General features: G+C 47.7%; 1 protein-coding gene across 3 annotated transcripts in view; it reads right to left on the minus strand.

Annotated features, from left to right (window-relative positions):
* The window catches only part of SLC30A6 (solute carrier family 30 member 6), a 64,668-nt gene that overhangs the window by 9,023 nt on the left and 27,909 nt on the right, over positions 1–27,736 (minus strand). For all 3 annotated transcript variants that reach the window (XM_069769046.1, XM_069769047.1, XM_069769048.1), the window contains 2 exons: positions 7,830–7,949; positions 7,259–7,361 (listed from right to left, as the gene is read on the minus strand). In XM_069769046.1, coding sequence (XP_069625147.1) covers positions 7,259–7,361; positions 7,830–7,949 — 223 coding nt within the window. The remainder of the gene's footprint in view (positions 1–7,258; positions 7,362–7,829; positions 7,950–27,736) is intronic.

The raw sequence follows: 27,736 nt of genomic DNA on the forward strand, positions 1-27,736 counted from the left end.
CCACCACTCTAGTGAGTTTTGAACTTCTGGTGACAGAAGAATCTTCCGACTCAGATTGTATGGATTTTTTTCTTGTTCGGCTAGTATCTGCCATTGTAACTCCCGTGTGTGGCTTCGTGCCCATCGCGTTGCTGGAATCGTGGCCGTTAGGACCCCTAGGAGTGACATTGCGTTTCTCAGAGAGATAGTCTGTTGTAATTGGAATGACTCTACCCTCTGTTGGATAGATTGAACTTTCCTCTGTGGGAGGACACACTCCTGCTTGACTGAATCTAACACAATTCCGAGGAATTCTTGGGTTTGAGTTGGGACAAGCCTTGATTTTTTCAGGTTTATCATCTATCCTAAATTGGTCAGTACCTCCAGCACCCTTGCGGCCGCACTTTTGCAACTTTCTTTGTTTTTTGCTATTATCAAAAAATCGTCCAAATAATGTTGGTACCCTATGTCTTCTTTCCTGACGAAAGATGCTACTTCGGAAATAATTTTTGTGAATATACGGGGCGCAATGGCTACCCCAAAAGGAAGACATTGATATTGTAGATGGACGGGGGTTTTTCCCAGATTTACCACCAATCTTAGGTATTGTTGGTGTTGGACGGCGATTGGCACATGGTAGTAAGCGTCTGTAAGATCGATCACCACCATGTAACAGTTTGGGTCGAGTACTTTTACTGCGGTCTTTAAAGTCTCCATCTTGAACTTGTCTATTTGAATGTAATGGTTTAGGGCTTTTAGGTTGAATATTACCCTCAGCGAGCCGTCTGGTTTTGGTGTTAGAAATAAAGTGCTGTAGAACCCTTTCCCTATCTCTTGATGGGGTACTTCTACTAACACTTCTTTTTGCATGAGGAGATAAATTTCTCTTTCTAATATGGCCTGATTTTTTCCCCCCACCTGGGTCATTTTTACACGATTTGGTGGGAGGTTGGAGAATTTGAACTTTAGACCTTCTGACAACAAATTTGTTATCCAATGAGAAGCCGGCAGTGCTGCCCAGTGATGGACAAACCGCCGGAGTCTTCCCCCCACCGGAATGCTGGCGTCACTGATTTTTGGGATCAGGCTTGGGGGGAGGTTTGTTGAAAAGGAATCCCCTTTCCTTTCGCTCTCTCCAGGGTCTGCCTCGACTAGACCTGTCATCTGATCGGCCGCGGGTCCCTCTATATCCACCACGAAAGGACGAACGAGAGGTATCCCATCGGCGCCTGGGAAAGGAAGGGGGTGGAAACCGCTTCTTTTTGTCCGACGCTTTCTCAAGGATCTCGTCTAGAGATTTGCCAAAAAGGTATTGCCCTTCACAGGGTACTCCGCAGAGTTTGACCTTTGATTGGAAGTCAGCCGTCCAATTTTTCAGCAATAATGTTCTCCTTCCTGAATTAGATAAGGCACACACGCGTGCGGCACTTCTAACTGAATCTATCGAGGCGTCTGCTAGGAATCTTGCGGCGCCTTGCAGAGAGGGCAATGCTTCCAGAAGCCTCTCTCTTGGGCATTTGTTTTTGATTTGGTCACTTAACTCCTCTAACCACTTGACCATAGCACGTGCCGTGCAAGTGGCAGCAACCCCGGGTTTAAATGACCATGTCGCTGCTTCCCAAGCCGACTTTAGAAAAGCATCTGCTTTTTTGTCGAGGGGGTCCCTTAGGGCTCCCATGTCTTCAAATGGTAACGCAACCCCCTTAGAAGTGCTGGCGATGGCTGCATCTAAAGGCCCCTTCACATTAAGCGACGCTGCAGCGATACCGACAACGATCCGGATCGCTGCAGCGTCGCTGTTTGGTCGCTGGAGAGCTGTCACACAGACCGCTCTCCAGCGACCAACGATGCCGGTAACCAGGGTAAACATCGGGTAACTAAGCGCAGGGCCGCGCTTAGTAACCCGATGTTTACCCTGGTTACCATGCTAAAAGTAAAAAAAAACAAACACTAGATACTTACCTACCGCCGTCTGTCCTCCAGCGCTGTGCTCTGCTTCTCTGCTCTCCTCCTGTACTGTCTGTGAGCCGGAAAGCAGAGCGGTGACGTCACCGCTCTGCTTTCCGGCGCACAGACAGTACAGGAGGAGAGCAGAGCACAGCGCTGGAGGACAGACAGCTGTAGGTAAGTATCTAGTGTTTGTTTTTTTTTACTTTTAGCATGGTAACCAGGGTAAACATCGGGTTACTAAGCGCGGCCCTGCGCTTAGTTACCCGATGTTTACCCTGGTTACCAGTGAAGACATCGCTGGATCGGTGTCACACACGCCGATCCAGCGATGTCCACGGGAGATCCAGCGACGAAATAAAGTTCTGGACTTTATTCAGCGACCAACGATCTCCCAGCAGGGGCCTGATCGTTGGTCGCTGTCACACATAACGATTTCATTAACGATATCGTTGCTACGTCACAAATAGCAACGATATCGTTAACAATATCGTTATGTGTGAAGGTACCTTAACTTAGGCGCCTTATCCCACTTCTCACAGACCTCCTCATCAAAGGGGTATTTGCGTTTTAATGCCTGCGGGACAGACATCTTTTTATTAGGCTTTTCCCACTCACGTTTTATTAATTTAATTATGTTATCATGGAAGGGGAAAAACTTTCGCTTCTTCTCCTCCAAGTTGCTAAACATGGTGTCTTGGATTGTCCGTGGTTCTCTAGGGGTCTCTACTCCCATAGTCGTTCTGACAAGTTTGAGCAGCTTTCCAATGTCCTCCGACTGAAAGCATGGGCGGCCATACTCCTCATCTGAGGAGTCTAAATCTGAGGCATCAGAGGGGGTTAAGGCTCCCGGCTCATCCCCTGAATCTACATCCGACCCTTGTTCACTTGTTGGGGGAGGGGTGGTCTCCTTTGTGTGATGTCTCAACTGTTCTTTAACTGTAGATTTAACTTCCTCCCGTATGATTGTTTTAATGTTTTGTAATAGGGAAGAAGATTCCTCCGCAACTGTTCTGTCAATACAGGGCTGGCAGATCTTTTTGTTGTATAGCCTAGGGAGTTTTTCTTTACATAGTGGACAGACCCTATTCTTTTGCTTGGAGGTGGCTTTCCCTTCCTACAAAACACAGTGTACAGGTATCAGTGTGTGCGTAGCTTGCCTTACAAAGGCACTCACCCCTCCAGGACCCTGGGTACCCCTGCAGCTTGAGTGTCTTCCGACATTTTAGGCGCAGGCATCAGCAGCTCCGGATCTACCGCTGGTTCGGTCATCTCCGTCTGAAGAGCAGGACCAGCGACTCCTCTTTGCTGCCGTATTTTATAGAGGAGCGGTGTGCGCGCCACTGGATCAGCTTCCGCCCGGAAGTGTCCAGCACACCGGCTCCCTCGGCATGTGACGTCACTTCCTGCGACCGGAAGTCGTCATCCCTCACTTCGGCGCCAGCGTCAGTGAGGGACACGCCCCCGCAACCCCGGACCGGCCTCTTGCACAGAGCGGTCGCCGGGGAGTCCAGCGAGGAAAGGGATGGCGCGGACCCAGCAGCCCGACACCGGACAGCACCGCACGCGATGCCGCCGACTACGGCTGGCTTCCCCGCGGACCTCGGCCTCCGGACCGGACTCATCAGAGGGGGTATCCCTCCGGAGGTAGGAGCTCTGCGACAGGCGTCCACCTGCAGGAACAGGAAACCAAACTGAGGAGAGAGGGGCCACCCCATTCTTATATCTCTGCTACAGGTTTCCTGTTCCTGGGGGCGGATGCCATCTCTCACGTGCGGCGCTGTCATGGTGAAGGGAAAAAAAAAGATGCAAAAGTAATGAAGAATCGGACCCGGTGTGGCCCACCCTGCTATCTCAGGATAATGGTATGCAAGAGGACAATGTTACAGGACCTAAATCTAGATTTTGTCATATCTCCTCATAGGAATTTCCTAGCAAGATACAAGGTCTGCTCCAAAGCACTATTTTATAAACCAAATATTTAACAATTTCTTTGAAATGCGGTGTTTCAGAGAAAATAGTTTGAAAAGCCAGCCGGGGACCACAGGGAGAGCCCTGACTAGTTGAGTGCAGCCCCCGGATGGCTTCTACCTCGCTGCAGTAAATTTACAAATTTCTCCTGTGTGTACATAGGACGATATCGGCACTCAACTGGAGGGGCGGGAGACTGACCGCTTCTCAATCTAGGTTCTCTAAAACACTACAGTGTAATTGTGCAATCAGGCTCTGATTTGTGCTGCCCGTGGATCAGGCAGCCTGAACCTAATGACAGATCCCACAACAATCCTCATTACATCAGGTCTCATAAAAACACTGAATATAGTTCTTGCAATTTTCAATGATGACTGACCGGCATTTATTAGAGCAATAATGGACTGTCTTTTCCTTGACTTAGTTGAGCTGTACTAGCCATACCACACAAATATAAAGACACAAAATAAGACTATTTATGACCCAAACATTCTGGGTGACCCGGTTTATTAATATTAGGCAGGAATGAGGAAAGGCATTCTTTTATTCAACCTCTGCAACGGTCATTCCATTAAGTAACGTTACAAGGGACAGGCTCAGTACATACATTTTGCACACATTTATTATACACTATTAGTGATCTGTAAAATACCTGAATAATCAAAGTTCAACATTTCTCATTCCTAAATAAAATTCAATCATACATGGGCATTAAAATGTGTTGTCCAGTGGATACAAATATTTGGCCTAAGATTAGTTAAAAAAATCAAATAAAAGAATACCGGTAATTACTAACTTTCGTATATCCCCCATTTTGCCGCCTACTCATTCTCATGTTCGCTTACTCACGGGCCCATCTTGATACACTGCCAGCAGTGCCCAGTGAGCAAACCATGGGACACAGCCATGACCCGCCATCAGGGCCGGCTCCAGGTTTTTGAGGGCCCCGGACGAAAGAGTCTCAGTGGGCCCCCCCTTTAACATATACCACGATTCATGATAGCATATAAACACAGTCATGTCGTATATAACACAGCCCACGTAGCATATAACACAGCCATGTAGTATATAACAGCCCACGTAGCGTATAACACGGCACACGTAGTATATAGAACAGCCATGTAGTATACAGCACAGCCCACGTAACATATAACAGCCCATATAGTATATAGCACAGCCACATATTATATAACACAGCCCACGTAGTATATAGAACAGCCATGTAGTAAATAACACAGCCCACGAAGCATATAACAGCCCACGCAGTATATAACACAGCCCACGTAGTATATAGAACAGCCATGTAGTAAATAACAGCCCACGAAGCATATAACAGCCCACGCAGTATATAACACAGCCCACGCAGTATATAGCACAGCCCACGCAGTATATAGCATAGCCCACGCAGACACAGTATATAGCTCAGCCCACGCAGTATGTGGCACAGACTGCCAGCCATTTAGTATATACAGACAGACAGTCTAGGCTGGACTAGTCAACCAGGCCTGGCTCACAGCAGGCTGCAATTACGACAAACCCCAACCCCAAACGCCCCTCCCCCCCCCCCCGCAATGCGTTGGGACCAGGTTCAGGAACTTGGAGGAACACTCACTCATTCACTCACTCGCCATTGCTTCCGTTGTGTGGACACAGCCTGGGACCAGGTACACCGTTCGTGCACCTGAGTGCTGCTACTGCCTCCTGCTCCGCTCGTCTTTCTCCTTGCCGCTGTGCCTGCGCTGCCACTAGATGCCTGGACCTGTCCTGGATGGTAGACGCGTGGATGACAGCAGCTGGATCTCTTCTCTGAGCTCTTAGGATGACGAGCTCTCACGACCGAAAGTGACAGGACAGAGAGCGACCGCCGGGCCGGAAGTGACTCACATCCACGGTGATGGCGGCGCCGGCGGTGATTGGTGAGTATTGCAGGCGCAGCTGTGTGAAACTCAGTTCCAGCAGCAGGCCCGGAAGTGACTCTGGCTGCATCGTATCCATGGTGACGGATGGTCCCGACTCCCGGAGGGTGAGTATTCCGGCTACAGCTGCGCACTGTAAATGGGCACCCCCGTCTCGCCAGGGCCCCGGCACTTGCCCGGGAACTGACGCCGACCCTGCCCTCCATATACCTGTACTGGAAAACCGCTGTAATCTGGTGCATCAAGACGAGACCACAAAGCAGAGACCAGCCAGGACTGAGCAAATGCTGAAACAGGAGCTGTGAAGATCGGTAAGGGGATTTGTTTTTTTTTTGCCCCTCTAACTAAAACAATAAAAATTTTTGTCCAAAATCAGTTTAAAACTATAAATAGAGAGACCAATATTCCAATTGGGGTGTACAAACTTTCGACTGGTACTGTATATATTACCTGGTTTAATGCTGTCTAAACATAGAAACAAGAACTGGACCTTCAGGTTCCTGTGCCAGCAATGGGAGAAGTTCTCCATATCCCTACCAAATGAGCCAGAACTAATCCAACCACCTAATCCGAGCAACATATAAAATGGGAGTGTTAATTATTGTAATTATTTGCATCCATCTCTGTCCCCGCTATCTATTCTCTGTATCTCAGAAAGGTACAGTGGCTTGCAAAAGTATTTAATCTGGTCCTGGAGGTGACCATCCCTCTACTGCAAAAATGCAGCTAAACCAAGGAAAGTGGAATGCAAGAATGTGCTTCACATCCAACCAGTATGTCCACATACAAACCATACATTCATCAATCAAACCAGGGAATTTCCTCAGCAGTATAATATACGCATTTCTTTGCTATTTTACCTACTTTGGTCTTTAAAAGGTTTTGCTATAGCACACTCCATACCCATATTCACAACTGCAAAAGTATTAGAAGAGAGTCCCCTTCTCGGGACCCCATTTATAAGGGTCTCTCCCTCTCTCGGGTACCCAGCCTGTCTACAGCTTTACCTAAGTAGTGAGGCTTTCTGCAACCTTACATTTTATTTTTTGTAGCAATAAATTCATGTGATGTACAGGTCACTTTTCTTTCTTTATTCCAAGCAGAACTAATATGTTGTCCTCTTTATAGTGGTCGGATCTTCAAATTAACAGTTTCCCATTAGAGAAAAGTCAGATGGCCCTATAACCCCAAAAAGGATCACAACGCAATGCTCGGACTGGCTGGCGGCTCTCCCGACTATAGTGCGACAGCTGCATTGGAATACATGAAGTGATCACGCTTGGGTCGGGAGAGCCACCAGCCAGTCCGCGCACTGCGATCCCCATCTGACTCTTCTCAGAGCTGTCCAACACTAGACACACCATTTTTTACAAAATTTTGAAAAGATATACAAACTGCGTATTATACCACAGTAAAAAAAAACAACAAAAAAAAAACAACCTTACTTGGAGTAGTACTTTGCCACTGTAAACGCTCATGGGATACATGGTGCCAAATGTCATAAGAGCAATGGCGACGGCTGATGCGGTGTCCACTGAAAAATAGTTGCTGCAAACACAAAATGTGTGTTAATATCATTTAGCTGGGCAAAATCTGAAGATGTTCCATTAACAATACCCCTCATAGCAAGTAGGAAAATCAGCACGTAAGGGAAGAAAAAAAAGTCTCTAAAGAACAAACAAAAAGTCACATAATGAACAGTGACAAACCCCAGTGCTGTAAAATAAACCAAGTTACAACTGCACATAAAATAAAGGTTATATAAAAGGATTATATAACTGACAACAAAAGGACAATTTTAGGAATCACTCCTTGTAAAACAAGTGATCCAATTACACGGATTGCCTACATGGCGATGTTCATACTTCAGACATATTAACAGGTTACACAGTCAGTAGGGAAAGAAGCCACATGCACAGTCCAGTAATCTGACTGTATATAGTAAGAAATTTGCTTGACTTGACTCCATTTACGTGACAATATTATTTTTTTTTCTTTTACAAGTACCATACTTACTTAATTTCAATCAACATGTAGGTGATGCAAAGTGCTAGTGCTCCAGCCACGTCAATCAGCACAAAAGGGTTCATCCGAGGTAAGAAGACACTGCTCAGCCCTGGGATAATGCCACATAAACTGCAAGGACAAAATAGCAAATGAAAATCACTTCATATACACGCTGAAAAAAAAGCTAATCTGTAAATATTCATCTCTTGATTTTGCAAAGTTTCCTACCGGGATCCAATTACCAATTTATTAAAGGGACACAAAATAAATTGTGGATGTAGCAAATGGATATTTCCCCAACAGAAGGCTGCCACACCGGGGCTTTAATAGAAATATGCCCGAGTAGCCTTACAGGTGTTGTCTGGGGATAGAATATTCATGCCCCATATCTTGGGTAGGTCATCAATATCAGATCGGTGGGGTCCAACACTGATTATTCGCTTTGGGGGCACTGAATGGTACAGCTTTGTTCCAGCTGCAGCTGTGACTCGCAAAAAAGAGCAGATCAGTTCCAATTTTCTTACTAGGCCGACATGTGGGGATTCTGGATGTTTCTTCAATGACGCTCTCTTCTAGCCACCTGACCGGTGCAACAGCACCGTGACTCCCAAATGGGGTAGACAGGCGCAGACTCCTGGAGCAGACTGCGATCCGACAACATCGGTGCTATCCCCCGCAGGTGACGTGACATTGTTTGGTCAGCTGCCACCTTAACTATTAAGCGCGGATGTCTGATATGGCATAATATTGATGAGCGGCAATCTATTAGTGGTCGCCGATTGGCTGCAGCAGTAACAGGACCTAACAAGGGCATATGAGAATAACAGCGCCGACATTGCTGGATCACGGGAGGAGAGCATACATTGTTGCTATTCATTATGGGATGCTGAAGTGATTAAAGAAGCCTTCCCATTAATTTTTTGCTCTCTAAAGCTGTGTAGTGTACGGTTAGTATGTCGATATACTCACCTACCGCCACCTTCACCGTTACCCAACGCTGTTCCGGTCCTCGTGAGCGACGTCACTGCTCATCAGACTCTCCGGATCACTCCATGCAGGAGCCTTGTTCTGATGGGTCATGGTCTTACACTGTAAAAGGGTCATCCAGGATACAGAGTGCAGTATGACCCGGAGAGTATGAAGAGCGGTGATGTCGCTCGGAAGAGAAGCGGAATGGTGCTGGACACCGGAGAAGACCGCAGCAGGCGAGTATATTAATGCACTGGCTCTACACTACATACACAGAAACGTAAGGGAAAAAAAAATAATAGGAGGACTTCTGTAAAGGAGTGGTCTAGGCCTAAGCTACGTAACTGCAGACATGTGAATCCTCACATCATGCGTACTGCGCACTGTGACGATTCTCCGATGCTGGGAGCGGGTGGTCATGTGACCGCAAGTATGCGATGTACACACTCCTGGCCACATTCCAACTAGATGGGCGCAGCCTTACGCAATGCAAGTGTGTTGTGGGAAGATAAAGTCTAGTTGGAATGTGGCCGGGAGTATGCATATCGCAAATTTGCTGTCACAAAACTACCCGCTCCCAGAGAATCGTCACGTCGCGCAGAATTCACAAGTCTGCGGTCACAGAGTGACAGTAGACTTGTAGATTAAGGCAGAAAAACCTTTTAAGCATGAGTTGTCCTGGAGAAGACAACCCCTTTAATAGATAAAGCCATTATTCCAATAATTTCTTTCCCATTAGGAGAACACAACAGATCTCCCTTTTACGCATTCTCCATGAACATTGCTGGAGTTTTTCTTAGACATCTGAAATGTGTTGGTAAAGTGTTCATTTAAGGTTATGTGCACACGGTAAGCATTTGTTGCAGGCATTTCTGCTTCAAAAACAGGTTTCTTAGCACAAAAAAAAATGCTGCATGAAAAAGTGTGGCTTTGAAGCATTTTTTAAGCGTTTTTCCCAACCATTACGATGGGTGAAAAAATGCTGCAAAAATGCAGAAGAATTCATAGGCTTCAAATCTGAAAGGAAAAATAAGCAACATGTACACAAAATTTCAATAATCTCACTCACTTTAGTGGGACAGTAAAGTGATTAGCTTTTGATGGAAAAAAAGACGCAGGAAAAATGCAACGTGTGCACATACCCTAATGGTGCACATCGCCCTTATGCCACACTCATACATAGAATTGTCAAATTCATTTAATTTATTTTGTTGCAGATAGAGCATAATAGGTACATGTCTTATGTACTGTTTTTTTGCAAGTCATAACTGAAATAAAAAAGGAGACATGTCAGAGTGATCTCATTCACAGACCAAACTCACACAATGAATACATCTTGTGGTGTAATATACAGCACAGGGATGCCTAATATATTCCTAAAAGTTAATTTCAACCCTTTACCGAGCTTTGCCACACGACTTAGAGTACCGTCACACTGAACGATATCGCTAGCGATCCGTGACGTTGCAGCATCCTGGCTAGCGATATCGTTCAGTTTGACACACAGCAGCGATCAGAATCCTGCTGTGATGTCGTTGGTCGCTGCAGAAAGTCCAGCACTTTATTTCGTCGCTGGACTCCCTGCAGACATCGCTGAATCGCCGTGTGTGACACCGATTCAGCGATGTCTTCACTGGTAACCAGGGTAAACATCGGGTTACTAAGCGCAGGGCCGCGCTTAGTAACCCGATGTTTACCCTGGTTACCAGCGTAAAAGTTTAAAAAAAAAAAAAACACTACATACTTACCTTCCGCTGTCTGTCCTCGGCGCTGTGCTTCTCTGCACTGGCCGGCCGGAAAGCAGAGCGGTGACGTCACCGCTGTGCTTTCCGGCCACTGTGCTCACAGTCAGTGCAGGAAAGCACAGCGCCGGGGACAGACAGCAGAAGGTAAGTATGTAGTGTTTGTTTTTTTTTACTTTTACGATGGTAACTAGGGTAAACATCGGGTTACTAAGCGCGGCCCTGCGCTTAGTAACCCGCTGTTTACCGGCATCGTTGGTCGCTGGAGAGCTGTCTGTGTGACAGCTCTCCAGCGACCAAACAGCGACGCTGCAGCGATCGACATCGTTGTCGGTATCGCTGCAGCGTCGCTGAGTGTGAAGGTACCTTTAGATGCCAAACCAGAACTCCCATTTGCATACACATGTTTCAGAGTATTTACCCATCCTCAGTGCAAAGCAGGGGATCTTATTTGGCTGGGCGAGAGGCCTTTTGGTCAAGAAAACTCAAACAAGTGCATTAAACCTATAATCAACCACTCAGTGTTATAAGTGACAAACAAACACACTTTACTGCCCAAGAAATGGTAACGCTCTGTTCGCCTTTTCAAAATCCAGTGTAGTGCATTGAGGCATATGGCTACAGCAGGACACCTGCACCATTGCTCCTTGGACATATAGAACATCCCGACCCTTAATAAACCCGTCACCCTGCGCCCTCAGCCAGCAATTTTCTACAAAATTTCTATAAAATCTCATTCAGACGTCCATGCAAATCAGTCCAAGATTGAACCACAACTCACGGACTCACTGCGGCTCCCACAGAAATACATGGAGCGGTCATGCTCTGGTTGGGGGAGAAGCAGCCAGTCCATGCATTGCAGACTGATCTCAGGACAATTTGTACAGACATCTGTACTAGCCTTAAATGGAACCTGTCACCGGGTTTTTCCCCCATATAAAGTACGGGGCCAGCGCCTGTAATCCCTCATATACAGCAGTCTAGAATGCTATACAGTACAGACCAAAAGTTTGGACACACCTTCTCATTTAAAGATTTTTCTGTATTTTCATGACTATGAAAATTGTTCATTCACATTGAAGGCATCAAAACTATGAATTAACACATCATGTGGAATTATATACTTAACAAAACAGTGTGAAACAACTGAAATAATGTCTTATATTCTAGGTTCTTCAAAGTAGCCACCTTTTGCTTCGATGACTGCTTTGCACACTCTTGGCATTCTCTTGATGAGCTTCAAGAGGTAGTCACCGGGAATGGTTTTCACTTCAGAGGTGTGCCCTGTCAGGTTTAATAAGTGGGATTTCTTACCTTATAAATGGGGTTGGGACCATGAATTGTGTTGTGCAGATGTCTGGTGGATACACAGCTGATAGTCCTACTGAATAGACTGTTAGAATTTGTATTATGGCAAGAAAAAAAGCAGCTAAGTGTAGAAAAATGAGTGGCCATCATTACTTTACGAAATGAAGATCAGTCAGGCCGAAAAATTGGGAAAACTTTGAAAGTGTCCCCAAGTGCAGTGGCAAAAACCATCAAGCGCTGCAAAGAAATGGGCTCACATGAGGACCACCCCAGGAAAGGAAGACCAAGAGTCACCTCTGCTTCTGAGGATAAGTTTATCCGAGTCACCAGCCTCAGAAATCGCAGGTTAACAGCAGCTCAGATTAGAGACCAGGTCAATGCCACACAGAGTTCTAGCAGCAGACACATCTCTACAACAACTGTTAAGAGGAGACTTTGTGCACCAGGCCTTCATGGTAAAATAGCTGCTAGGAAACCACTGCTAAGGACAGGCAACAAGCAGAAGAGACTTGTTTGGGCTAAAGAACACAAGGAATGGACATTAGACCAGGGGAAATCTGTGCTTTGGTCTGATGAGTCCAAATTTGAGATCTTTCGTTCCAACCACCGTGTCTTTGCGCGACGCAGAAAAGGTGAACAGATGGACTCTACATAGCTGGTTCCCACAGTGAAGCATGGAGGTGGTGTGATGGTGTGGGGGTGCTTTGCTGGTGACACTTTTGGGGATTTATTCAAAATTGAAGGCATACTGAACCAGCATGGCTACCACAGCATCTTGCAGGGGCATGCTATTCCATCCGGTTTGGGTTTAGTTGGACCATCATTTATTTTTCAACAGGACAATGACCCCAAACACACCTACAGGCTGTGTAAGGGCTATTTGACCAAGAAGGAGAGTGATGGGGTGCTACGCCAGATGACCTGGCCTCCACAGTCACCAGACCTGGGGTGAGCTGGACCGCAGAGTGATGGCAAAAGGGTCAACAAGTGCTAAGCATCTCTGGGAACTCCTTCAAGATTGTTGGAAGACCATTTCCGGTTACTACCTTTTGAAGCTCATCAAGAGAATGCCAAGAGTGTGCAAAGCAGTCATCAAAGCAAAAGGTGACTACTTTGAAGAGCCTAGAATATAAGACAATTTCAGTTGTTTCACACTGTTTTGTTAAGTATATCATTCCACATGTGTTAATTCATAGTTTTGATGCCTTCAGTTTGAATGTACAATTTTTATAGTCCTGAAAATACAGAAAAATCTTTAAATGAGAAGAAGGTGTGTCCAAACTTTTGGTCTGTACTGTATGTATGCCCCAATGTGCTCTCCATAACACAAAATAGGGATTTTTGTAAACTCACCCTAAAATCCTTATCTCAAAGCCAATCATTGGGGGGGACACAGACCATGGGTGTTATGCTGCTACCACTAGGAGGCTGACACTAAGTTGAAACAAAAAGAGTTAGCGCCTCCTGTGCAGTATACACCCTCCTGCTGGCTCCCAGAGAACAAGCTTCGTGCAAAAGCAGTAGGAGATTATTAACATCATATCAGAGTAGAACACATCAAATTAAAGAAAAACAAGCGCAAGACAAAAGATTAACAGGGTGGGTGCTGCGTCCCCCAATAATTGGCTTGGAGAAAAGGGATTTTTGTGTACTCACCGTAAAATCCTTTTCTCCGAGCCATTCATTGGGGGGACACAGACCATGGGTGTATGCTGCTGCCACCAGGAGGCTGACACTAAGTAATACAAAGAAAAAGTTAGCTCCTCCCCTGCAGTATACACCCTCCTGCTGGCTCCCAGCTAACCAGTTCGGTGCAAAAGCAGTAGGAGATCAATAACGACATATAAGCGTAAAGCATGTCACATTATATATAAGAGTATAACATATCAAAAGATAAAAACAAAGCATAAGCTAATAACAGGGTGGGAGCTGTGTCCCCCAATGAATGGCTCGGAGAAAAGGATTTTACGGTGAGTACACAAAAATCCCTATTTCTCCTTCGCCTCATTGGGGGACACAGACCATTTGACGTCCCAAAGCAGTCCCTGGGTGGGGACAACATCACTTCAGGCCGTGTAGCCGCTACTTACAAGTGCACCACCGCGGCCTGCAAAGTCCACCTGCCCAGACTCACATCTGTGGAAGTGAGTGAATTATAGTGCTTCAAGAATGCATGCGGCCTGGAGGAATTCGCAAGCCTGCGGTCGTGCTTGCCGACGTCTGGCGCCTAGAGCCCTCAGACAGGGAGATAGGCTGGCATCTAGCGCGAAAGGACTCCTGGATGGAGAAAAGAATCCACCAGGCTAACGTGGCCGAAGAGAAACGGCTAAACCCTTCCTGCGACCGTCAGGAAGCCTACTTACCATCGAAAAACCCGAGTAAAATGTCCAACCTTTGGAAGGACGTCGTCCTCGATACGTACCCACTCGGAGCACTCGCTTCTTCCAGATTATGGAGAACCCATTCCGCTTTGTGGACTAGAGCCGAAGGAGATGAGAGGACGATGCCCCTGCAACAGTGGAGATATAATACCCCTTGGCAACGAGGGAAGGGGATGGCTAGAGGGCAACCTTGCCTTGAAGGTAATAAGGAAAAAAGATAAAGAACAGAGCGTCGAGATCTGAAGACTCATCAGGAGGACAAGAACGCAGAGAAAGAAGGGGAGAGACCCTCCCTGATAGAAAAGTCTATCCGGATCAGAAAAGGAGTCCACTGTAAGATGCCCAGGACCATTAAGGTCCCACGGATTTAACGGTACGCGGTAGGGAAGAACTACAGGTTGAGGCCTGCAAGAAAGACCATATTTCCAGCTTGAGACAATAAGCCGGAAAAATACTAGTACCGCAAGCGAGAAAAAAACCTGACATGGTCAGTGCGGGTCTCCCGGGATCACTGGGGCCCTACCCGCTTCCGAAAAGGTTTCAGACGTAGTGGAAGAGGGGTTATGGAAATTGGTACCATGGAAGAATAGATCATGCACTGCAATGGTCTTGGATCGCGAGGCCAAACCATGAACTGGAGTACATTGGCGTTCAGCTTGGACGCCATCCGAACTACCTCTGGAGTACTCCAGTGAAGGCAGGTCCGATGGAAGATTTCCGAGTGAAGTTCCCACTCACTTGAGGAAAAACCCGGACGGCTGAATAGGTCTGCCGCCCAGTGTTCTACTCCAGGGAATGTACTGTTGAGATCACCGAAGATAGAACTCGGCCCATCAGAGAGTGCGAGGTACCTTAGCCATGGCGCTTGACTGAGGGGACTTGCTAGATGGCTAACTTGGGGCACAGCCGAGGCATTATCCAACTGAAGACCCGCCAGAAGGCAGAGGGCCTGCTGAAGGAATAGCCGTACCGTTCGGATCTACAGAGAGATGATCGGGAGAAGAAAACTGGCAATGGTATCTCCCAATAGCCCTTGGGCCAGGAGAAGGCTCTGGAAGAGAAAGGAGCTCAGAGACTACCCTTTGAGAGCCTGATTGACTTGCAGAAAACGAGCGCAGCGAAGGAAACTGCTTCCGTAGACATCCTTTCCCTCAGAACCCTCCTAGCGAATTGAAAGAACCGAGGGAATGAGAGATCGAGTGCGCAAGCTCCCTGTAGAAGGGCCACAACCTAGACCCGAGAGAGAATAACCATCCTTCTTGGGCAGGATCATCCTCAAAGAGGATCTGCTGGGCTGAGAATGAGGGAAAAAAACTTGTCTAAGTTTAGCTGCTAGCCCAATAGAGAGGTAATTGCAAGTGATATGGACGACTCAGCGTAGTCCTAGGAGAGCGGCTACAAAGTCGACCAAATAGGGCAGGACGACCATGCTTCTAAGGTGCAAGAAGAACATGACAACCGTCATGACCCTTGCGACCACTCTGGTGTGGTAGCCAGGCAGAAGGGCCAGGTCGTGAAAATACTGTTCGCGAATGGAAAGGCGAAGAGATTATAGTAGAGAGGAGAAATAGGTATGTGAGGGTAAGAATCCCGAATGACGATGGATGCCAGAAAACAACCACGTTTCTCTGTTGAAGTAGTGGCTGAGCGGAGGAACTCCATCCGAAAAAAGAAAGGGCCCTGTCAAAGGTTGTTAGAAGTTTGGGGTCCAGGAATGGAGATACTTTTCATTCCCTCCATTTTGGAACCAAGATCCCTTAGATCTAGACTGTCCTGGCCAATGCTTCCACTGCTGGTTGAGCCTGAAGAAGAGATACGATCCCTTGCTAGTCTCCCGCTCAGAAGATTTGATTGGCCAGCTATACTGTGGAACGAAGTAGATAAGGTCTGGGACCCGGAGACTTTCATTCTCTCCCTTTGGTCAAGCAACCCATGTGGCGGCTAAGGAAGGGTAGAGCGCTGAACCCGAAACCACAAGACGGAACGAACTAGATTTGCTATCCGACCGTCTGTGGAATCTTAATTGATGATACACCGGCCAGGATACTGGTAGGAATACCGCAAGAAATTCTGCCCGGCGAGTCTGCCAAGTGACAGAATGCGGGACTGTAACCAGTAGGTCTCTGCCATCGTCGTGCAGAGAAGAAAATAAGGAAAAACCTCGATCCACCATCTTCTTAACAGGGAAGTGGAGAGGAATCGTCCACTTTCTTGCATCTGATACAAAGGGGGGAAAACCTCCTTGTTGGGACGCCACAAATGTGGACGCCACATCCCCAGAATTGAGGTTTCCGAGTGGACAGGGCAGGTTGTGGCGATAGACCTGGATGCAGAAGAAGATACATGGAGGCGACACTCCGTGTGCTCGTCTGTTGAAGGTGTGGGGGGAAATCGGAGCCCTTTAAGGGACCCGTCGCCCATAAAATTCCGACCAGGTATGGTATCCTACTTAGAGGTCTTCCAGTGCATCACCGTCAAATGTTGATGGAGATTTTCTAGAACCTGTACGTTTTTCTAGAATACTTGCGGCCCCTGCTAGCCGACGGCTCCCATTGTAGGAGAGGGAGCATGTGAGTGCTCCAGAGCTCAGTTAGGGTGACCAGCTTAGGATAGATGATGTGCCCTTAAGACCAGTAAATACTGGTCATGCGCCTTTAAGGCTAGGGGTTACTGGCCATGAGCCTTTAAGACCAGGGAATACTGGTCTTGTGCCTTTTGTAAGATGACATACTGTTCATGTGCCTTTAAAAGCAGGGCATGCTGAAATCCAGGAGATAATGGTCATGTGCCCTTAAAACCAGGGTATGCTGGTCATTTGCGTTTAAGACCAGGGCGTACTGGTCCTGAGCCTTTAAGTCCAGGGCATAATGGTCACGTGCCTTAAAGACCAGGGCATACTGGTCGTGTGCCTTTAAAAGCCAGGGCATACTGGACATGAGCCTTTAAGACCAGGGCATACTGGTCATGTGCCTTGAAAACCAGGCCGTACTAGTCATGTGCCTTTAAGACCAGGGCATACTGGTTATTGCGTTTAAGACTAGGGATACTGGTCACGTGCCTTTAAGACCAGGGCATACTGGTCATGGCCTTGAAAAACCAGGACGTACTAGTCATGTGCCTTTAAGACCAGGGCATACTGGTTATAGCGTTTAAGACCAGGGGATACTGGTCACGTGCCTTTAAGACCAGGGCATACTGGTCATGTGCCTTTAAGACCAGGAAATACTGGTCACATGCCTTTAAGACAAGGGCATACTGGTCATGTGCCTTTAAGACTAGGGTATACTGGACACGTGTCTTCAAGACCAGGGGATACTGGTCACGAGTCTATAAGGCCAGGGCATGCTGGTCACGTGCCTTTAAGACCAGGAATACTGGTCATGAAAGGAATGTTGGAACAAGTGCCTTAAAGACCAGCAAAGCTGGTAATGTGCCTTTAACCCCTTTACCCCCAAGGGTGGTTTGCACGTTATGGACCGGGCCAATTTTTACAATTCTGACCACTGTCCCTTTATGAGGTTATAACTCTGGAACGCTTCAACGGATCCCGGTGATTCTGACATTGTTTTCTTGTAACATATTGTACTTCATGATAGTGGTAAAATTTCTTCGATATAACTTGCGTTTATTTGTGAAAAAAATGGAAATTTGGCGAAAATTTTGAAAATTTCGCAATTTTCCAACTTTGAATTTTTATTCTGTTAAGCCAGAGAGATATGTGACACAATATAGTTAATGAATAACATTTCCCACATGTCTACTTTACATCAGCACAATTTTGGAGACAACATTTTTTTTTTCTACAAAGTTATAAGGGTTAAAATTTGACCAGCAATTTCTCATTTTTACAACAAAATTTAGAAAACCATTTTTTTTAGGGACCACCTCACATTTGAAGTCATTTTGAGGGGTCTATATGGCAGAAAATACCCAAAAGTGACACCATTCTAAAAACTGCACCCCTCAAGGTGCGCAAAACCAAATTCAAGAAGTTGATTAACCCTTCAGGTGTTTCACAGCAGCAGAAGCAACATGGAAGGAAAAAATTAACATTTTACTTTTTAGTCACAAAAATGATCTTTCAGCAATAATTTTTTTAATTTCCCAAGGGTAAAAAGATGAAATGGACCTCAAAAGTTGTTGTCCAATTTGTCATGAGTACGCTGATACCCCACATGTGAGGGGGAACCACTTTTTGGGCGCACGGCAGGGCTCAGAAGAAAAGGAGCGCCGTTTGACATTTTCAATCTAAAATTGGCTGGAATTGAGATCGGACGCCATGTCGCGTTTGGCGAGCCCCTGATGTGCCTAAACAGTGGAAACCCCCCACAAGTGACCCCATTTTGGAAACTAGACCCCCTAAGGAACTTATCTAGATGTGTCATGAGCACTTTTATCCCCCAAGTGCTTCACGAAAGTTTATAATGCCTGGGCATGAAAATAAAAAATCCTATTTTTTCCACAAACATGATCGTTTAGTCCCCAATTTTTTATTTTCTCAAGGGTAACAGGAGAAATTGGACCCCAAAAGTTGTTGTCCAATTTGTCCTGAGTACGCTGATACCCCATATTTGGGGGGGAACCACTGTTTGGGCGCATGGCAGGGCTCAGAAGGAAAGGAGCGCCGTTTGACATTTTCAATCTAAAATTGGCTGGAATTGAGATCGGACGCCATGTCACGTTTGGCGAGCCCCTGATGTGCCTAAACAGTGGAAAACCCCCACAAGTGACCCCATTTTGGAAACTAGACCCCCTAAGGAACTTATCTAGATGTGTCATGAGCACTTTTATCCCCCAAGTGCTTCACGAAAGTTTATAATGCTCGGGCGTGAAAATAAAAAATCCAATTTTTTCCACAAACATGATCGTTTAGTCCCCAATTTTTTATTTTCTCAAGGGTAAAAGGAGAAATTGGACCCCAAAAGTTGTTGTCCAATTTGTCCTGAGTACGCTGATACCCCATATGTGGGGGGGAACCACTGTTTGGGCGCATGGCAGGGCTCAGAAGGAAAGGAGTACCGTTTGACATTTTCAATCTAAAATTGGCTGGAATTGAGATCGGACGCCATGTCACGTTTGGCGAGCCCCTGATGTGCCTAAACAGTGGAAAACCCCCACAAGTGACCCCATTTTGGAAACTAGACCCCCTAAGGAACTTATCTAGATGTGTCGTGAGCACTTTTATCCCCCAAGTGCTTCACGAAAGTTTATAATGCCTGGGCGTGAAAATAAAAAATCCTATTTTTTTCCACAAACGTGATCGTTTAGTCCCCAATTTTTTATTTTCTCAAGGGTAAAAGGAGAAATTGGACACCAAAAGTTGTTGTCCAATTTGTCCTGAGTACGCTGATACCCCATATGTGGGGGGGAACCACTGTTTGGGCGCATGGCAGGGCTCAGAAGGAAAGGAGCGCCGTTTGACATTTTCAATCTAAAATTGGCTGGAATTGAGATCGGACGCCATGTCACGTTTGGTGAGCCCCTGATGTGCCTAAACAGTGGAAAACCCCCACAAGTGACCCCATTTTGGAAACTAGACCCCCTAAGGAACTTATCTAGATGTGTCGTGAGCACTTTTATCCCCCAAGTGCTTCACGAAAGTTTATAATGCCTGGGCATGAAAATAAAAAATCCTATTTTTTCCACAAACGTGATCGTTTAGTCCCCAATTTTTTATTTTCTCAAGGGTAAAAGGAGAAATTGGACCCCAAAAGTTGTTGTCCAATTTGTCCCGAGTACGCTGATACTCCATATGTGGGGGGGAACCACTGTTTGGGCGCATGGCAGGGCTCAGAAGGAAAGGAGCGCCGTTTGACATTTTCAATCTAAAATTGGCTGGAATTGAGATCGGACGCCATGTCACGTTTGGCGAGCCCCTGATGTGCCTAAACAGTGGAAAACCCCCACAAGTGACCCCATTTTGGAAACTAGACCCCCTAAGGAACTTATCTAGATGTGTCGTGAGCACTTTTATCCCCCAAGTGCTTCACGAAAGTTTATAATGCCTGGGCGTGAAAATAAAAAATCCTATTTTTTCCACAAATGTGATCGTTTAGTCCCCAATTTTTTATTTTCTCAAGGGTAAAAGGAGAAATTGGACCCCAAAAGTTGTTGTCCAATTTGTCCTGAGTACGCTGATACCCCATATTTGGGGGGGAACCACTGTTTGGGCGCATGGCAGGGCTCAGAAGGAAAGGAGTACCGTTTGACATTTTCAATCTAAAATTGGCTGGAATTGAGATCGGACGCCATGTCACGTTTGGCGAGCCCCTGATGTGCCTAAACAGTGGAAAACCCCCACAAGTGACCCCATTTTGGAAACTAGACCCCCTAAGGAACTTATCTAGATATGTCGTGAGCACTTTTATCCCCCAAGTGCTTCACGAAAGTTTATAATGCCTGGGCGTGAAAATAAAAAATCCTATTTTTTCCACAAACATGATCGTTTAGTCCCCAATTTTTTATTTTCTCAAGGGTAAAAGGAGAAATTGGACCCCAAAAGTTGTTGTCCAATTTGTCCTGAGTACGCTGATACCCCATATTTGGGGGGGAACCACTGTTTGGGCGCATGGCAGGGCTCAGAAGGAAAGGAGTACCGTTTGACATTTTCAATCTAAAATTGGCTGGAATTGAGATCGGACGCCATGTCACGTTTGGCGAGCCCCTGATGTGCCTAAACAGTGGAAAACCCCCACAAGTGACCCCATTTTGGAAACTAGACCCCCTAAGGAACTTATCTAGATGTGTCGTGAGCACTTTTATCCCCCAAGTGCTTCACGAAAGTTTATAACGCCTGGGCGTGAAAAAAAACAACCCTATTTTTTCCCACAAAAATGATCATTTAGTCCCCAATTTTTAATTTTCCCAAGTGTAACAGGAGAAGTTGGACCCCAAATATTGTTGTCCAATTTGTCCTGAGTACGCTGATACCCCACATGTGGGAGAAAACTACTGTTTGGGTACACTTCGGGGTTCGGAAGGGAAGTAGTGACGCTTTGAAAAGCAGACTTTGATGGAATGGTACGCGGACATCATGTTCCGTTTGCAGAGCCCCTGATGTGCCTGAACAGTAGAAATCCCCCACAAGTGACCCCATTTTGGAAACTAGACCTAACTGGGAACTTATCTAGGTGTGTGGTGAGAATTTTGAACCCCCAAGTGTTTCACTTAAATTTATAACGCCCGGGCGTGAAAATAAAATATCCTATTTTTTCCTACAAAAATGATCATTTAGTCCCCAATTTTTAATTTTCCCAAGTGTAACAGGAGAAATTGGACCCCAAAAGTTGTTGTCCAATTTGTCCTGAGTACGCTGATACCCCACATGTGGGAGAAAACTACTGTTTGGGTACACTTCGGGGTTCGGAAGGGAAGTAGTGACGCTTTGAAAAGCAGACTTTGATGGAATGGTACGCGGACATCATGTTCCGTTTGCAGAGCCCCTGATGTGCCTGAACAGTAGAAATCCCCCACAAGTGACCCCATTTTGGAAACTAGACCTAACTGGGAACTTATCTAGGTGTGTGGTGAGAATTTTGAACCCCCAAGTGTTTCACTTAAATTTATAACGCCCGGGCGTGAAAATAAAATATCCTATTTTTTCCTACAAAAATGATCATTTAGTCCCCAATTTTTAATTTTCCCAAGTGTAACAGGAGAAATTGGACCCCAAAAGTTGTTGTCCAATTTGTCCTGAGTATGCTGATACCCCACATGTGGGAGAAAACTACTGTTTGGGTACACTTCGGGGCTCGGAAGGGAAGTAATGACGCTTTGAAAAGCAGACTTTGATGGAATGGTACGCGGACATCATGTTCCGTTTGCACAGCCCCTGATGTGCCCAAACAGTAAAAAAAAAAACCACAAGTGACATTTTGTAAACTAGACCCCCAATGAACTTACATAGATGTGCCCCCTTTTTGGAACTAATCTACTGTTTCCTGTAAAGTAAATTAGTAGTGCATGGAGGTGTGGTACAATCTGAAGCAATCCTTCATACACAGGCCAGGTTTTTCGGGGCAGGTGTCGCATTGATAAGTGGTGTCCTTGCGTATTCCCCTTTTGTAACACACTCGGCACCTTTTATGCGACCTACCTCTTTTTGCAGTTTGCGGGACCTCCCCCGGGAAATGCTGACCTGGTACGATACGAGCACCTTCAGTTCCGGAAGTACTGGGGCCCGCTCCTTCCCTCGTGCCAAATAACAGGGCCTTAACCACTACCTCCTGGAACTGAAGGTACGACGTATCGCTGTGGCGTGCACATTGTGACAGCAGGAAAGCGTTGAGCATTGCCATTTGTACGATGTACACGGACAGCTTTTTGTACCACACCTTGGCCTTCCTCAAAGCACTGTACGGTTGGAGGAGCTGATCGGAGAGATCAACGCCCCCCATGCTTTTGTTGTACCCCAGTACACAGTCCGGTTTGCAGACCTGTGTAGAGGTACCCCGTACAGTGCTGAGGGCACTGCCATCACCGTGTATGGTGGTCAAGAGAAGGACATCCCTCTTGTCCTTGTACTTGACCACCAGCAGGTGGTCGCTACATTGGGCTCTGCTCTCACCTTTTCTGAGCATCTGCCCAAGTAGCGTCTTTGGGAGGCCTCTCTGATTTTTGCGGACAGTACCGCAGGCTGCGGTACCTCGCGCAGAGAGGGATTTGTAGAGTGGGATGCTGGTATAAAAGTTATCAGTATAGAGGTGATAACCTTTATCCAGCAGTGGGTGCACCAAATCCCACACTATTTTCCCACTCACTCCCAGGACAGGGGGACACTCAGGCGGTTCAATCCTGCTGTCCTTCCCCTCGTAGACTCTAAAGCTGTAGGTGTACCCTGAGGTACTCTCACACAGCTTGTAGAGTTTGATTCCGTACCTGGCCCTCTTGCTGGGCAGGTATTGACGGAATCTGAGCCGCCCCTTAAAATGAACCAAGGACTCATCCACGCAGATGTCCCTTTTGGGCACGTACACTTCACCGAACTTTTTGTTGAAGTGTTCGATGACAGGCCGAACTTTGAACAGACGGTCAAAGTTGGGGTCATCTCGTGCGGGACACTGTGCATTATCGGAATAATGCAGGAATTTATGGATGGCCTCAAAACGCGTTCGGACCATGACCATTCGGAACACTGGAGTGTTGAATAAAATATCAACACTCCAATATTGCCGAACTTCTGGCTTCTTCAGGAGCCCCATATGAAGCATCAGGCCCCAAAACTGCATCATTTCAACTGCGTCTACAGGAGACCAGTTAGAATATGATGAACTGGTGTTTTGCTCCAAAAATTGACGAGCATACAAATTAGTTTGCTCCACCATGAGGTTAACAAAATCCTCAGAGAAAAAGACTTTGAAAAAGTCTATTTCTGTGAGGCCGGTGGTGTCAAAACTGATTCCTGATTCTGCCACAAAATCAGGAATCAGTGGCTCGTAATTTTCGGGGGGCGAGGTCCATACGGGGTCCGAAGAGGGGCGCGCTGGTTCATCTTCAGGAGTGGGCCCTGCCTCATCTTCATCTTCATGAATGATGGGCACTTCTGTCCTGCGGCGTCTGCGTGGCGGTTCCGCAGGGCCGGAGGAGGAAGATGAGGAGGAGGAAGAGGATGAGGAAGAATCAGAAAAATAATGAAAAGTGGGATCCTCTCCCTCGCTATCAGTGTCGGAGGCAAGGAAAGCATATGCCTCCTCCGCTGAATAGCGCTGTTGGGACGAACGGGACGAGCGGGACATTTTTTTTATGAGTATGGTGCTTGGGTGTAATTTATTGGGAACTATGTGTACGTGTGGGGGGATAGTGTTTGGTGCAAACTATTCTTAAAAGAAAAAGCTAAAGGGAAAGAAAAAGTAAAGGGGAGAAAAAAATACCTGTGAAAGGAAAAGTCTAAAACAGCAGGCCCTAGCTCTGATAAGTGAACCGCGTCAAATTTCGGCGCCTGCTGGGTGTACGAACGGGGATGTGGAAAAAACGCCAGGCACGAGAGCTCTAAGTGACACGGTTCACTTATCAGAGTTCGGTGGCTGCTGGGTGTGCGAACGGGGATGTGAAAAGGGAAGGCACAGATTAGACGCGGCGGCTGGGGGAGCGCAAAGGGATGGGGGAAAAAAAAAAAGAAAAAGCACGGATTAGACGCAGCGGCTGGAGGAGCGCACGGAGATGGGGAAAGAAAAAAAAAGAAAAGGGAAGGCACAGATTAGATGCGGCGGCTGGGGGAGCGCAAGGGGATGGGGGAAAAAAAAAGAAAAGGCACGGATTAGACGCAGCGGCTGGAGGAGCGCACGGAGATGGGGAAAGAAAAAAAAAGAAAAGGGAAGGCACAGATTAGATGCGGCGGCTGGGGGAGCGCAAGGGGATGGGGGAAAAAAAAGAAAGAAAAGGCACGGATTAGACGCAGCGGCTGGAGGAGCGCACGGAGATGGGGAAAGAGAAAAAAAGAAAAGGGAAGGCACAGATTAGATGCGGCGGCTGGGGGAGCGCAAGGGGATGGGGGAAAAAAAAAAGAAAAGGCACGGATTAGACGCAGAGGCTGGAGGAGCGCACGGAGATGGGGAAAGAAAAAAAAAAGAAAAGGGAAGGCACAGATTAGACGCGGCGGCTGGGGGAGCGCAAGGGGATGGGGGAAAAAAAAAAGAAAAGGCACGGATTAGACGCAGCGGCTGGAGGAGCGCACGGAGATGGGGAAAGAAAAAAAAAAGAAAAGGGAAGGCACAGATTAGATGCGGCGGCTGGGGGAGCGCAAGGGGATGGGGGAAAAAAAAAGAAAAGGCACGGATTAGACGCAGCGGCTGGAGGAGCGCACGGAGATGGGGAAAGAAAAAAAAAGAAAAGGGAAGGCACAGATTAGATGCGGCGGCTGGGGGAGCGCAAGGGGATGGGGGAAAAAAAAGAAAGAAAAGGCACGGATTAGACGCAGCGGCTGGAGGAGCGCACGGAGATGGGGAAAGAAAAAAAAAAGAAAAGGGAAGGCACAGATTAGACGCGGCAGCTGGGGGAGCGCAAGGGGATGGGGGAAAAAAAAAAGAAAAGGCACGGATTAGACGCAGCGGCTGGAGGAGCGCACGGAGATGGGGAAAGAAAAAAAAAAAGAAAAGGGAAGGCACAGATTAGACGCGGCGGCTGGGGGAGCGCACGGGGATGGGGAAAAAAAAAGCGAGCACGAGTGTTGATAGGTGAACTGCGTCACCAATCAACGCTCGGCGGCTGCTAAATTTGGGCACGGATACGGCGCAAGGAGGGGGGATTGGAGAAGGGGGGATGGGAGAAGGGGGGATGGAAGAAGGGGGGATGGAAGAAGGGGGGACGGGAGAAGGGGGGATGAATAGAGATCGGGCCGGGATCGGGGTATCAACACTTACGGTTTGTAGTCTCTCTTCTTTCTTCTCTCTTCTTTCTTTAGCTAGAATTGTGGTGTCACAGGCTACTGTGGCACCACAAGTCTCAGCACAGGAGGGGATCTCAAAGCGTGACCGCTCTGAAGGAATCCTCACCAAGTGTGAGGATTCCTTCAGAGCAGTTACACAGGTCAGGGGCAGGTGAGACAGGTCACAGAGCGGTCACACCGCTGCTGTGACCTGTGATTGGTGGGATCGATGATCACATCGATCCCACCAATCAAAGAAGGCCCTGGTGACGCTGGTGTTGCTATGCACCAGCCTATGATCGGAGCTCACAGCTCCGATCATAGGCAGGTCACCGGCAGGTCACCAGCAGGTGACAGGCAGGTGACAGGCAGGTCACCGGCAGGGCACCGGCAGGGCACAGCGCGGTCACACCGCTGCTGTGCCCTGTGATTGGCGCGATCGACGATCACATCGATCGCGCCAATCAGACTGGGAACACGGGGCTGCAGAGCGCGCAGGTAGGCAGGACACAGCAGCGGCGGTAACACCGTCGCTGTGTCCTGCGATTGGCGCGATCGATGTGATCGTCGATCGCGCCAATCAGAGTTGAATGCTCCGGAGCCATGGCAGGAGATCCGGAGCCATGGCCCGGGGCTGCAGAGTGCGCAGATAGGGGCAGGGCACAGAGCGGTAACACCGCCGCTGTGCCCTGCGATTGGCGCGATCGATCTATCGCGATCGCGCCAATCCCGGGGGGGTTTGGGCACATGCCTGGCATTGCCAGGCACTGGTCTAGGATCGAGTACATCGGTACTCGATCCTAGGCTGGGACCTCACTGTTTCAGCCAAATTGATTGGCTGAAACAATGAGAAAGGCTGCGATTGGCTGCTCAGAATTGAGCAGCCAATCACAGCGATCGGGAGGCCGGGGGGGCGGCGACAGGCCCTAGGATGCCGACACCATCTTCCTGCAGGTAAGATGGCGTCGGAATTTTAATGCGATCACTGCGACTTAAGTCGCAGTGTCGCATTAAAGGGCATGACGTACTATTGCGTCCTTGGGAAGTAGGGCCCACCCCACATGGACGCAATAGTACGTCAGATGGCAGAAAGGGGTTAAGAACAAGAATGCTGGTCATGCTCCTTTAAGACCAGGGATGCTGGTCATGTGCCTTTAAGACGAGGGCATACTTGCCATGTGCCTTTAAGACCAGTGCCTACTGGCCCTGTGCCTTTAAGACCAGGGCATACTGGCCTGATTAAGTACTAAGGAAAAGGAGACCGGCTTCTGGCAGAGCAGAGAATGCTGGGGATGTGACCCTTTTAAAACTAGGGGACCCTTAAGACCAGGGAATGCTGGTCCTGGGTTTAATAAAATGGCATGGAAAGCTGGGGATGCACCTATGGGCCCAGCGACTACCGGGCAGAGTATTAAATACCAGGGAATGAGTCACCAGGGAATGAGTCACCAGGGAATGAGTCACCAGGGAATGAGTCATGAGAGCTTCATTGCTGGGAACTCACAGCTCTCTGTTTGCAAGCCTGCACACTGTACTATACATTCTGTAGTGTGCAGGAGCACCAGAGATTGCAGCCTTAAGTATATAAAAAAAAAAACAGGGAAAGCTAGTCCCTTAATGCTGCCGGGATGCGTGCCGGGGGGGGGGGGGGGAGATATTGGGGCGATTCACCTTACTCAGGTTCTGAGTCCCCCGTCTGGAATAGCGCTGACTTCAGCGCTGAAAAACCGCCGGCTGCAGCCCCCTCCAGAAGAAATAGTGACCGCAATGGAGGAGGAAGAAGATGGCCGCCGAGATCTCGTCTGGAACGAGAAGCGCCTGAATAGGGGGGCGGAGCCGCTAGAAGGGAGCAAGCGGTGGGCGGGGCTTCCCGGGATGCGGCCTAAACAGGGCCGAAGCCGGGGACTAAATTTATGGCTTCGGCCGGCGCGCACCCGCAGACTGAGGGGAAAAGTGCCGCGAAGCTCTGTGGGGACCCAGTCGCTATGGAGCCCTCCTCTGACCGCCGGAAAACCCAAATCTCACGGAGCACTTACCCCAATATGGAGGGGGTGGCAGATGCTGCAGGTAGGAGCTGTGCCCGGGTAGATAGGACGGTGCAGGGTTGGGGAGCCTCCATCCACCATCCCTGCAGAAGAGGGGTGGAGAGGAACC

Source organism: Ranitomeya imitator, chromosome 5 (genome assembly GCF_032444005.1).
Source record: "Ranitomeya imitator isolate aRanImi1 chromosome 5, aRanImi1.pri, whole genome shotgun sequence".
NCBI lineage: Eukaryota > Metazoa > Chordata > Amphibia > Anura > Dendrobatidae > Ranitomeya > Ranitomeya imitator.